A 13,685-nucleotide genomic window follows, 5' to 3' on the forward strand; every position below is an offset into this window, starting at 1 on the left:
TAAAACCTTTTTAAAAAATAAATAAATAAATCCATCCATCCATCCCAGCAGATACAGTCAACATAATACTTGACAAAGAAGCCAAGAATACTCGGTGGGGAAAGGATGGTTTTTTCAACACATGGTTCTGAGGAAAATGGAGAAATGTGTGCAGAACAATGAAATTGGAACCCTATCTCACACCACTCACAAAGATTAACTCTTAATGGATCAAAGGCTTAAACAAAAATCCTGATCCCATAAAACTTGTAGAAAAAAAACTTGAAGAAGTCCATTAGTATTGGTCTTGGCAATAATTTGGGGACAAACAACAAAAGAAAAATCAACTGATGAGGCTATGTCAAACTCAAAAGTTTCTGCACAGCATAAGAAATAATAAACACTTAGAGAATGGGAGAAATATTTTGTAAGCCATATATTGGATAAGGGTTTAATATCCAAAATATATAAAGAACTCTGTCTCGGACACCTGGGTGGCTCAGTGGTTGAGCATCTGCCTTTGGCTCAGGGCATGATCCCGGTTCTGGAATTGAGTTCCACACTGGGCTCCCTGCAAGGAGCCTGCTTCTTCCTGTGCCTGCCTTTCTCTCTGTCTCTCATGAATAAATAAAACCTTTAAAAAAAAAAAAAAAAAAAGGAACTCAGTTAACTAAAACAACAATAAAAAAGTCTGAAAAAAAATAGATAGAGGGGCGCCTGGTGGCTCAGTGGTTGAGCGTCTCCCTTGGTCTTGGGTTGGGATCCTGGGGTCCTGGCATTGAGTTCCACGTTGGGCTCCCCACAGGGAGCCTGCTTCTTCCTCTGCCTATGTCTCTGCCTCTGCCTCTGCCTCTGTGTCTCTTATGAATAAATAAAAACTTTCTAAAAAGTAGGTAGTATAACTAAATAGACATTTCTGCAAAGTGGATATCAGATGACCAACAGACACATGGAAAGATGCTCAGCATCCCTCATCATCAGAAAAATGCAAATCAAAACCACGATGAGATCTCCCCTCACACCTGTCAGAATGACTTCTGTCAAGAAGACCAGGGACAACAGGTGCTGGCAAGGATGTGGTAAAAAGGGAACCCTTGTGCACTGTTGGGAGAAGTGTAAATTTGTCCAACTGGTATGGAAAACAATATGGAGGTTCCTCAAAAAAATTAGAAGTAGACTTACTGTACGATCCAGCAATTCCAGGTCTGGGCATATACCCAGAGGATGAAAATGAGATCTTGGCAAGATATCCACACTTCTTTGTTTATCGCAGCATTATTCACAATAGCCAAGGTAGGGAAACAACCCAAATGCCCATCAACGAGTGAATGGATAAGAAAGAAATGGCTCATGCACAGAGTGGAACATTATTCAGCTGTGAGAAAGGAAGATGTCCTGCCATTTGCAACAATGTGAACCTTAAGTTCCTGATCCTGAGTGAGCAAAGTCAGCCAAAACAAGTATTTCATGGTTTTGTTTCATTCTGCTCACACATGGAATCTATCAAAGTTCAACCTGTACAGCACAGAGAGCGAATGGTGTTACTGGGGAGTGGGGCTGTTGGAGAGGGTGGGGAGTGGTGGTATTTCAGGGTACAGATTTGTAACAAGCAGTACATAAGCCACAGAGATCCAGTGGGCCGTGTGAGGAATACAGACAGTAATGTAGTATAAATTATGTAACCAGGTAACTATGCTACCAATATGCAGATGCATCAAAGTTACACATACACCTTAAACTTATACAGTGTTACACATCAGATTTATTCAGTTAAAAAATAAATAAAATAATAAGTATGTTAAATATTCACCTGTAAAATGCATTTGGTTCCTGTTCTTCATTCCCAGGAAATATAGGATCCAGTTCCCACAAGCCTCTGGCCACAGCATTTTTGTTAACCAGTCAGTACATAACCTTGCTTTGTGTGTGTTTCTATCTAAAGACACCTTACTTAATACATATTTCTCACAAATAGCTATATGCCATATTTTTTTCTTTATAGGAAAACATTAGCTAGGAAAGATGTAGCATTTTCCTGACCCTGGGTCATTTGACCATAAATCTCTTTGGCCATCTATACTGTAGTGCTCTCTGCTACACCTTTCTTAAAATCAGTCACCATCTTGGGGTGCCTGGGTGGCTCAGTCCATTAAGCATCCGACTCTTGGTCTCAGCTCAGGTCTTGATCTCAGGGTTGTGATTTCAAGCCCTGTGTTGGGCTTCATGCTGCGCATGCAGCCTACTTAAACAAACAAAAAAATCAGTCATCACCTTGTCATCCAAAAAGCCACTTTTCCATCCTTTCCGTAGCTTCATCACACACTGTAGGTATATTTGTAAGAGTGTTCAGAAAGAGCTAACAGTGTGGTCTCTTGGGTTCCTGAGTTACAATGCTGCTCTTCCTTTGCTGGACAAACCAGATCGCTGATTCACTCACGTTGAACTTGAACAGCAGCGTTGTAACTCGTGCCTCAACAGCACTCACCTAACACATTTTCTCCATCAGGCACAAGACTTCCTTCTTGCACGCAAGAACCCAAAAGACCATATTAGCACTCACTTGGGGTTCATTTGAAACACCGCAGTCACCAACAAAAAGCACAAAACTGTGGAAAATGTGGCACTAAATAGACCACAAAGGGATATTTGTTACTGTAGAAGAGCTGAGTATGAAGCAGAGAGCATCTTGTTTGGCCTGAGTTAGGAAAGTGTGTTCAGGCAACCAAGATTTTTCACTACCCTCCGCATGTCCACAGATGACCACAAAAGTGCCAGTTATTGATTTAGGGCTACAGATAAATTTAGCCAGCCAGTAAATTCACAAGCACAGAATCCATGTATGATGAGGATCAACTTTATAATTAATGTGCAGGCACCAAAATGTGTGATACAAGCCGCCAGGACAGATGTGACAATCCGTGAGAACTGGAAGAAGTTCATTGTAGCTTGTTAGAATTGTAAAACAGCACAAAGGCAAAGGTGGCCACACAAAACCAATCACTAGCCCAAGAGCCCATAAGGACAAAAACTGTGTCTGTTTTATATGATATTGTGTCTACAGTATGTGGAAGAGAGCCTTTGCAGCTCACAGGGATGCAGGAAATGGAAACCAATGGCTGTGAGGGTTCAGCAGTGCCATTTTAAACAAGATCAGGGAAGGTCTGTGTGAAGAAGGGGGTGCCTCCCAGTGGGGAGGAAGGGCAGGCCCTGAGGGGCAGAGTGGCAGGTGTGATTGGAGGGGAAGGAGCCAGAGCAGGGCTAAGAGCAGGGCCTGGTTACAAACTGACAGAGGCTTGCAAGAGTGACACCACAGCCTCTCCATTTTTCATGGGGTTAAAGGCTCCAACTGGCGCCCATCTTGTGCTCGGCACCCCTGACTGACATTCCTTGGGCATTTGGGTGTAAGCATTGCTTCTGTTTGTTGTACAGGCGCCCTGTTGGAAAAGAAGGTGGACGTGGACAAGCGTGGACTGGGAGTGACCGACTACAATGGAGTGGTCACCAAAGCCCTTGGCTGCCGCCCACCAGTCTCCAAAGACTCTTCCGGGGACCGCCCCACCTTTCTTGACAAGGTGTGAACTCGGGTGGTTTGTTGGTTGGTTGGTTTTTAACAACAGGTATTTTTCATTTTTACTGTGTCCTTAACACAAGCTGGGTTAAATACTTGCCAGATTGCAATATTTAAGTGACTTTTATCCAGTTTAAAAAATATATATATGAATGTTTAACTCAGAAGAGAAAGTATTGTATTTCATACGATGTGACTAGGGGTAAAAAATACTGAAATTAAAAACTGCTTTTTCATTTTAGTGGGTGAACTTGGCTGGGTTATCTGCTTCAATTTGTCTAATAACAGGGGTTATCAAATTTCTGTTTTACGGTCTTATTTTATATGCACTGTTCTTCGGACTGAAATGATGTGTTACACATTTAATCTCAGAAAAAGAAACTAGAAGTGGTTGGGCGCAGGCACCCGTATCTAGCCGGCCCTGCTTGGCCACTTCAGAGAGTGAAGCCCCCAGGGTGGTTCACATGTCCACACACCGGTTCAGTCCCTTCAGGATTGTCATGTAGTGATGCTCCCTCTCCAAATTGGTGTGACTTCAAAAGGGGGAGACCAGCATCCCATGAAATTCAATCAAAATGTTAATCTTGAAAATAAAATTGAAGCAAGAAAGGACAGGTTTTAAAAAAAAAAATCAGAACAGAATGGTTTACTGGAGAGAGAGATAAACTTCATCTCTGCTCACAAATAAACATTGTCCTCTGCCATACACTCCTCTGCAGAAAGCTGTGGTGGGGGAGGGCCTTGAAGGAGGGTCAAGCCCTGCCCTCCCCCACCCTGCTGTGGTGTGGTTCATATCCAGGATGCTTAGTGAAATTGCTATTTAATTTGATATCTTATATTTTTACTTGCTAAGTGTGAGACCCTGACTCATTTCCTTAACTTTGAAATGTAGAATAATACCCCCAAAAAAAGGAAAAAAAAAAAAAAGAATAATACTACACACTTATTGTGAAGTTAGAGGAGATAAATTTGCAAAGGGCCTGACCTGTAATGTGACCTTAATAATATAAAAGAGAGTAAGGTTCTCTCTGCTTTATAACTCACCTTATTATTGGATTAAACCATGTGAAATTGCTGTTGGTAGGTCAAAAACAGCTGAATGTTACCCAGAGCCTTAGTAATGAAGAAAGGAGCCTATTTATTTGAAAGCAGTTGTAAAGTGTTTTCCAAATAAGATTTCAGCTACTATTTCGGTCCTTCTCCTGAGCCCTGCCCCTGGGCGGGGTGGGCAGGGTCTGAGCCCATTATAAACTAATGATTGTGTTTGTAAATTAATTGTTAAAACGGGAGCAGCATCTTAATCCTGTTTCTCTTTTTCTTTTCCCCTCTTCCTTTGGCCCATTTCTCCATTCTCTTGTTATCCACACTTTTTTGATCTTTTAATTCTTTATTCATCCACATCCCCTTATATGTCCTTGGGAAACTGCTTTGTGCTTTGTCTGCGGACGAATACTGCACACAGCTCACCCTTTCTTTCTCCAATCAGGACGGCGGCCTAGTGGAAGAGCCCACGACTTCACCGTTTTTGCCTTCACCAAGCCTGAAGCTCCCCCTTTCAAACAGTGCACTCCCTAATCAGGCCCTGGGTGGGATTGCCTCAGGGCTGGGCATGCAAAACTTGAATTCTTCTAGACAGGTAAGGCTGTGGGGAGAGAGGCAGTGTAGTCTCAGTTTCACCTGTCTCTAAAAAATGTGTTTGGGACCTATACTCTCTGATTTTTAACTAATACCTTTATAAAGGTAGCTGAAATCTAGAAGGATTTCCCTTCAAGTGACGTACAAGTATTGACAGTTGAATCTAGTTCTTGAAATTGAACCATATTCTAGGAAATAGAATTTTATTTATTTTTACACCTAACAAACTCATACCTGAGTTCAGTGCTCTCACTGCTAACATATTGCTGCTTTAAATGGTGCATCCTGCAGAGTGGTCTTCAGTTGCCAAATCCCTTCATGGATCCAGGTGATGCCATCCTTCCTCCTGGCAATCCAGACCTTACATACACTGGTCTGTGAGAAAACACCACTCAATCCCCTTGCTCCCTGAAATAGAGGTAATGTCTTGGGGGTTTCCAGAGAGCCACATTGAGGCATTTTCCCTGTCTTTGACATGCAGGGAAAGTGAGTCCCTGACAGGTGTCACAGAAGGGAGGACTGAGAGTTTGTATTGACTGCTGCTTCATGCCATTTGTCTCTCCCCATCCCCCTAGAAGACGTGACATGCAAGCCACTCATGCTTTTCCCATCTATAGGACATCCTTTTTATGGATTTCCTCCCACATGAGGCTGACATGCACCCACCTTTGAAGCATCTTTTTAAGCAGTGCCCTGAGTGTGCCTCTTCTCCCAGGGTAGCAGTCAGTGGTACCTCTTCCCAGTGCCATCCCCATCTGCACAAGCCTCGCCGTCTTAGGTTGCTAACCCTAGTGGTAACTCAGCGTACCACCTGCTTTTCGGGGCTTTTGCCATGTGATGGTTCACCAGCTGGCAGGCAGGAGCTGGGAATTAGCCCACCTGGCGGGTCTGCTGCTCAGTGTCCATCAGGTAACTTCCTCTAGGAGAGCAGAAGGTATACTGAAAAACGTGTTGATTATATTTAGCACAAAGGTAACTACCTAGACTTGTCTAGTTATTCAGCTTCAGCTTTGGCTGAGATTATTCTTCTGTTTCCTCACTGAAAATGTTGGTGTCTTCGGGTTTGTAATCTCTACCCCTTACCACTCCTTACCTCACTGCACATACCCTTTGAGGAAAGTTGAGCAGCCCAGTAGCTATGCTTTGCTTCTATTCGTCGTGCTATGTGGTGGTCATGTCTTCAGATGTGATAGCCTGGTTTGAGGACATGTTCTGACTGGCCCTACTCTGTGGCCTCTGTGATTTAAAAACATAGGCCAGCTTCACGGGTTGACTGTCATCAGGGACCAGTCTGAATGGCACCATTTACTATGAATTCACTTTGGTAGAAGTTGGTACGCTTTTGCTGTCACATTTAGGAGAGCACAGCCTCCTCCAGGGCCCTTCCATCGCCCAGCTCCCTAACCACTTGGCCCTTCTGTCTCCCCGCAGATACCGAGTGGCAATCTGGGTATGTTCGGCAGTAGCGGAGCAGCACAAGCCAGGACCATGCAACAGCCGCCGCAGCCCCCCGTGCAGCCTCTGAGCTCCTCCCAGCCCAGCCTCCGTGCTCAAGTGCCTCCGTTTCTATCCCCTCAGGTCCGACCCTTGGCCATGCACTCTGAGTCAGGGGACCCAGTGGCCATCCTGTGGTGTCTGTGCCTCAGCAATGGCACTGCTTTAAAGTGAGAGCGAACTTACCCACACCCAAGAGGAGCCTCCTGGTGTTACTTAGACAGTCCTTTCAGCCTGTCCGTTTGTCCTCCTGCTGCAGGAGGCACTTTCAGAACTGCTCTTCAGCCAGCGATCTGTCCTCCTGTCAGGAGCGGTGTTGCCGGGTGAAAAGATGTGCCTCACATGCCACCATGATGGGATTTTTGTCCTGGCCTTGACAAATATATTCAGCTGAGCCTGATGAATTGTCCTGGCTAGGAGGGGAGATAACTGGCTGAAACATGGCTTAGCCCTCCCTATGTGAGGGAGCACCCAGGAGCAATCAGGGCCCTAAGGATGCCTTAGTGGCCAACTGCATGTGATCATAGGTCATAGAATGTGTATTAATATGTTACAGACTCCTTAGTTAAGTTCATTACTTTGTGTTAGACCACTTTTGCCTACAGAAATTCTTTTTTAAAAAGTGTCAAACAAAAGGAAGGAAAAGGATATCTTATTTTGCATAGCTCTAAAGCATATGGAATTTTTTCATGTCAATATCATTTACTTATGGAACATTCCTTAATTCTATACTTCAGACTGAGTTTTTCCTTACAGTGTTTCAGTCCTCATCCCTTCTAAAAATACTGAATAATACTAATGATAAGTTATAGAATTAGCTGGAAGGAGTTATCCCTCCACAATTGGTTGATCCCAGGTTTGTGAGTTGACATGGCTGAAATGCAGGTAAAATAATAGTTAAATTTGTTCATCATGATACAAGGTGAACTGCTATACCAGAGACCTCCGAGTACAGAAGCTTAGACAGGACAGGTGTTTGCTTCTCTTGTGTGGCCCTGCAGGACACTCTGCCACAGCCCTTCCCAATCACACAACACATCTACTCATGTCCCACTATCCAAGCCTGGGGACAGAGCTGGGCCTGGGTGACAGCAGGTTTCCCACACCCAGCAAAGCATGTGTCACCCTCGTGCCCCCACATGACCTATACTATTTATTACATAGCGTGTTTTCTTCAAATGACTTGCCTGCTGAAATTAATTTATTCTAATAGAAAACTTTACATATCTACCATAAATAGAAAAGTCAGTTTTCTGATACACAGTAAATCATTATTAAAGTAAAAGATGCCCTTCCACGTGCTACCTAAAAAATCATCTTGCATAAATATTGTGATAAGGACACATAGTACATAGTGGAAAACATCAAAATCTCTGACAGCAGGCCCTGGATGGTTTCAGAGCAGTAAATTCCAGTCGAAGCCCCCCCCACCCCCCCAAATGGGAGAGCAGCCTGATGTCCAGGTCAGGGCTGGCAGAGCAGGTGTAGACTACTTCCCGAGCCCATCCTGGGTGGAGACCCCACAATCACTGTTTCAAGTCCTTGAGCCATGCCTGTTTATTTTCACATAACAGAATGTGATATCAGTTTTCAACAGGAGTCACCCAGAGCCCTAGCATCTTAATTCATGATAAAATATTCTGAGGCGGAAGGCTCTTTCTCTCCTTCCTTCCTTATTTTCCACAGAAGCATGTGAACTACTAATGGCAAAATGCTCATGAGTTTTTTTTAATGGCTTTTGAAGTTAATTCTTAAGACAAGTATAACTGTCACTGATTAATCAGCTCTGCATCTTCAAAGACTGCCTAGACTAGTGGCCATTTCAATAGGGACACGTGTGCCTGATACTCTGTCTTCTGTTCAACAGGTTCAAGCACAGCTTTTGCAGTTTGCAGCAAAAAACATTGGTCTCAACCCTGCACTATTGACCTCGCCAATCAATCCTCAGCATATGACGATGTTGAACCAGCTCTATCAGCTGCAGCTGGTAAGTGGGCAGATCCTTTCAGCTTCGAGAACTCAGGAAAAGTACCCACTGACATTTCCGTAGCTATGCCAGTGACATAGCCACTGACCAATAAAAGTCATTGATGCCATGCTTTCTTAATGTCAGGGAATGTCATTGAGACATTCATAAATTTTTTTAGACTATTAAAAAAAAATTAGGAAGTTTTGCACTTACGGGTGTTTTTCCTCAGCTTTGTGAATTCTCTGGCCCCTTCACAGAGCATCCCAGACCCTAACAGCAGGCATGTCCTTCAGCCTGGGCTCTCAGCTAGCCTTTCTCATCCAGAGTTTCCTATCAGAACCAGAGAGAGAACACAGAAATTCATTCAAGTGACAACTATCTAAATTCTTCAAAGGTGGTTCACATAAAGACTGTTCTGGAAGCTTGAAAGAGAAGTTACTTCATTACATATGGTAGATGCCTTTGAGATTAGGGTTTAATTCTCTCTCACAACACCTGTTAAGAAAGGCTGATGTAGCCTAATCTTGAAAGTTTTACAATTTAACATACCTTAAATTTTAAGTCTTCAACATCTAACTGTTTTTACCATAAAATGCCATGCCACCATATCTCTACATGCATACTGATTTATATACACTAAAGACCTTTCTGTAAAATATTGACACCTGCTTTATTTCGAAGTCTTGTCGAGCAACTTCATCTCCTAGAAAATGACCAGGAATCCTGAAGGAAGGGAAAAAAGGCCTCTGATAGACAAAAGCATTGATGCCAAGGCTTTCCTTACAGGAGAGCCCCAGGCCATGTTGGTCCTAACCCTTTACTGGCTGTTAAGACTCAGGTCTAACCAGCCTGAGGGTCCAGTTTTCCAGTAAGTAGCAGCATGGGATGGGAGGGGAAAAGTGCTCTGAGACGAATTGTGGTGTCAGGGAGAACACAGAGCTCAGAAAGTGGGGCCATGATCATCTTAGGCTCTCAGAGGCTGTTTCTTGGTCCATAAAATGGGAGACAGGGTGGGGGGCACACCTTGCAGCATGGTGGTAAGATTTCCCAGGACCTGAAAGTGCCATGAATAGGTGGTTCAAGCCCACAGGATTATTGCTTTTACTACCAACAGCAACAGAGACCCCTAACCTCAGAGATGGAGAAAGAAACAACCGTAAAATTCAGGTACATATTTAGAAAGCATATTATGTAGATATGTTGTTATAGAGGAAAATAGCTTTCTGCTCCTTGATAACACTGAAGACATGGCTATATTCTGACCTGAGACATAGTTATCATACTGATGTTCTAGAATCTCTTACTTATATGGTAAATTTTATTGACCCCTATAGTGTGAAAGGCATCAAGAAAATCTTTTTTTCCATTGAGGCATTTTATTTGCATGTATATATTATATCTCCAGAAAAAGAATCACAGGATTTTCTTTCCCTCCTGTGCATTTTCATCTTGCTACTTCATGTCCATGATGCCAGCTGAGCTTGTCAGCACAGTGAAACCAAACTGGCAGAACAGGAGATTATTCCACCATTTTTCTAGATCTTTGAGTTGTACATCCAATCTGTGGCTGATCACTCCACTCATGTTTAACCTGTGCCTGTGAGGTTCACAATTTTCCCAGCTGATAGACAAAAGCATTGATGCCAAAGCTCTCCTTACAGGAGAGCCCTGGGCCCTGTTGTCCCTAACCCGTTACTGGCTGTTAGACTCACAAGTTTGAGGGTCCAGTTTTCCAGTTAGTGAAGCCCCAGGCCCTGGAAACAAATGCTCTTAAAAATCATCAGTGATCTCAAATTTGCCAATATAACCGTGCTTCATGGTTGCAATTAGAAACTGAACTGTGACATTAGAGTATGGCCCTAGTAAGAGCCTGGCCTTCGCCTCTCTTTTCAGCACTGTTAATGTTCTTCAGAGCATCTGCCAGGACATTCGCATGCACCATTGTGGCGGCACAGAAAGATGGCAGAAAAAGCAAGAAAATCTTTTTTTTTTTTTTTTTTTAAAGATTTTATTTATTTATTCATGAGAGACACACAGAGAGAGGCAGAGGGAGAAGCAGGCTCCATGCAGAAAGCTTGATGTGGAACTCGATCCCAGGACTCTAGGATCATGCCCTGGGCTGAAGGCAGCACTAAACCGTCGAGCCACCTGGGCTGCCCACGTTTTACATTTCCACCGGCCGCGCATGAGGGTTTCAATTCCTCCACAGCCCACCACTCGCAGTGTCCTTTAAAAAAAAAAACAAAACAAAACAAAATGAAAGCTGCAGCCATCTCAAGAAAATCTTGAATTATGTTTAGTATATTGTTTTACAAACTGTGCATATTGTTTTTAATTTTTTTTTTCAAAATAATTAGTAAAATAAGGTTTTGGTGTATCCTGAAGTTAAGTTTTAGGGCCTTTAAAGATTCACTTAAGTGGAATATTTTATTCCTCTATAATTTAGAGATTAATGAGGCATTTTTAATAGTATAGTCTTTACCTTTATTTGGATCCTGTTTTAATAAATCCTCTTGCTAAACACATGCTCAAAATTCCATGTTATAAGAAAATAATATATGAGAGGCAACCAGTATTTCGAAGTGACCAGATGATGAAACTTCTGCATAGGTGTGCAGAGGTGCTCACAGCCACTTAAGCTCGCTGGGCAGGCAGGGCCTGTGCCAGTAGTGCCACAGGCCAGGATTTAGGCTGCTGTCAGAGGACATCATCATGGGTCCCTGGCACTCACAAGCCTTGAATACATACTGCTTTGTGATTGTCTGGAATGGCCAGTCACTGCCATTCTGCCACAATCTGAGCCATTCTGGACAACTTTCAGCTATATTACTTAAGAATTAAGAGTGTTTCATTTTCCCATCATTTCTTTTTCCTTTTAGTTTGTATGACTCAAGCAGAAGAATTATCTCTTCATTAACTGAGAAGTATTTGCTGACAAACCTCATTACCTACACTAAGCAGGGGTACTGACTGAATTACTTTATAAAAATCTATACGCTAGAAGGGTTTGGGAAAGACATTTCTCTTTCTAAGATTTTATTTATTTATTCATGAGAATACAGAAAGAGAGAGAGAGACAGAGACACAGGCAGAGGGAGAAGCAGGTTCCATGCAGGGAACCTGATGTGGGACTCAATCCCAGGTCTCCAGGATCACACCCTGGGCTGAAGGCAGTGCTAAACCGCTGAGCCACCCAGGCTGCCCAACATTTCTCTTTCTAAAAAATGCTTCCACCTCACAGTCTGCTTAAACCACAGTATGGTAAGGGGGACCAAGAATCTTGGCTCTTCTCTCTCTTTCTCTCTTTCTCTCTTTTTTTATTTTTTATTTTTTTAATTAATTATTTATTTATTTATTTATTTATTCAGAGAGAGTGAGAGAGAGGCAGAGACACAGGCAGAGGGAGAAGCAGACTCCATGCAGGAAGCCCGACGTAGGACTCGATCCCGGGTGTCCAGGATCACACCCTGGGCTGCAGGCGGCACTAAACCGCTGCGCCACTAGGGCCGCCCTCTCTTCTTTTTTCAAATAGAAAAGTTGAATCATGTATTGATGGCCTTCTTACAATATTTTAACTCTGTGTCAACAGGCATACCAACGTTTACAAATCCAGCAGCAGATGCTACAGGCTCAGCGTAATGTTTCCGGACCTATGAGACAACAGGAGCAGCAAGTAGGTATCACCTGGGGGGTATAGCTGGACCCCTAGCTCTCGTCTTCCCTGATCTGAAGATGCTAAATGGCAAACTATTACGTTGTCATTGACTTTTCTCTTGCTAAGCCTCCCCTTTTAGCAGTCTCGGGGTCACCTTGGCTTGGGAGCAGGTTGGCCCAGCCAGCAGAGAGTGAATGCCCTGGGTCTGCAGACAAGTAACAGGCGCCACTTTGGAACCTTTTCCAACTCACATCTCTGCCATCAGGTTGCGCGCACAATCACTAACCTGCAGCAGCAGATCCAGCAGCACCAGCGCCAGCTGGCCCAGGCCCTGCTCGTGAAGCCGCCGCCGCCCCCGCCGCACCTGTCTCTGCACCCCTCTGCAGGCAAATCGTCCATGGACAGCTTCCCCCCCCACCCCCAGGCCCCCGGCCTGCCTGACCTGCAGACCAAAGAGCCGCAGTCTTCACCCAGCACCTTTGCTCCTTACCCTCTCGGTGAGTCCCGGCGGTGGGACCCACCGCTCCCCACAACAGGCTGGCGCTCTGCTGGGGCTTCCTGGTAAGGGGGCAGCACCGGCCGTTCTTCCGCAGAGCAAAATTCTGCTATGGCCATACTTTCCAGGATAAAATCTTTTAAAGTAGCACCAGTGAAAGCCCCAGAATTCCCTTATTTCTATTGTTGACTCAGTTTGTTCTATTCCTGGTTTATGCTTTTTTAGCAGCCACCATCCTCCAACCTAACTGCAGGGATGAGTTTATAATGGTTTTACTAATAAAGGTTTTAGATTTTTACAAATCAGAGACTTCTTGGAAAGCAGAGGAGTTGTCCATACACATCCTGTAGTGTAGAAGATGGTTTGTATAGCCTGCCAAATCCATATGACTGTGTTGACCTGTAGGAAGCGTGCTCAACACATGAAACCCTCAGGTCAACAAAAGAAACGATGCTGCCTTCCAGGTCAGACAAGCCAGCCGGGAGGGATTTGTTACAGGTGATGTAACTGCATTTAGTAATGAGGAAATGTCATGGGGAGGTATATGTCAGTAAATCAATTATACGTGTGAAACAATTTGACGTAAGAATCCAGAAACTGGTAGAAGTTCTCAGGCTTGTCTGTCAGTTGGCTGTTAGTGTGAAGCTACAGGACAAAGGGAACCAGAAACCCAGGAAATAAATATCTAAAGGAGCAAAAGCCAGAGTTGCATAATAGTGAGTTTGCTACTGGCTGATGGTCCTCTTTCCATGATACTGCCCTGAAAAGAGCCATAAATCGTACGACCACATTCTCTTGACGTGCAGTTGATGTGATATGTCCATAATATGAACCTGATGAATGTGATCATCCTGTCCCTCTCTCATTGCCCCTTGCTCACAGCCCTTTA

The 13,685-nt window shown here is 43.8% G+C and overlaps 1 protein-coding gene across 4 annotated transcripts in view; it reads left to right on the forward strand.

Annotated features, from left to right (window-relative positions):
* TNRC6C (trinucleotide repeat containing adaptor 6C) overlaps positions 1-13,685 on the forward strand; it is a 152,011-nt gene that overhangs the window by 119,781 nt on the left and 18,545 nt on the right. For 3 of the 4 annotated variants that reach the window (XM_077854393.1, XM_077854391.1, XM_077854394.1), the window contains 6 exons: positions 3,409-3,551; positions 5,034-5,183; positions 6,614-6,760; positions 8,544-8,663; positions 12,235-12,318; positions 12,566-12,797. In XM_077854393.1, the coding sequence (XP_077710519.1) occupies positions 3,409-3,551; positions 5,034-5,183; positions 6,614-6,760; positions 8,544-8,663; positions 12,235-12,318; positions 12,566-12,797 (876 nt within the window). The remainder of the gene's footprint in view (positions 1-3,408; positions 3,552-5,033; positions 5,184-6,613; positions 6,761-8,543; positions 8,664-12,234; positions 12,319-12,565; positions 12,798-13,685) is intronic. The other variant, XM_077854392.1, reaches the window with a different exon arrangement.

This window comes from Canis aureus, chromosome 16, assembly GCF_053574225.1.
Source record: "Canis aureus isolate CA01 chromosome 16, VMU_Caureus_v.1.0, whole genome shotgun sequence".
NCBI classification, from domain to species: Eukaryota; Metazoa; Chordata; class Mammalia; order Carnivora; family Canidae; genus Canis; species Canis aureus.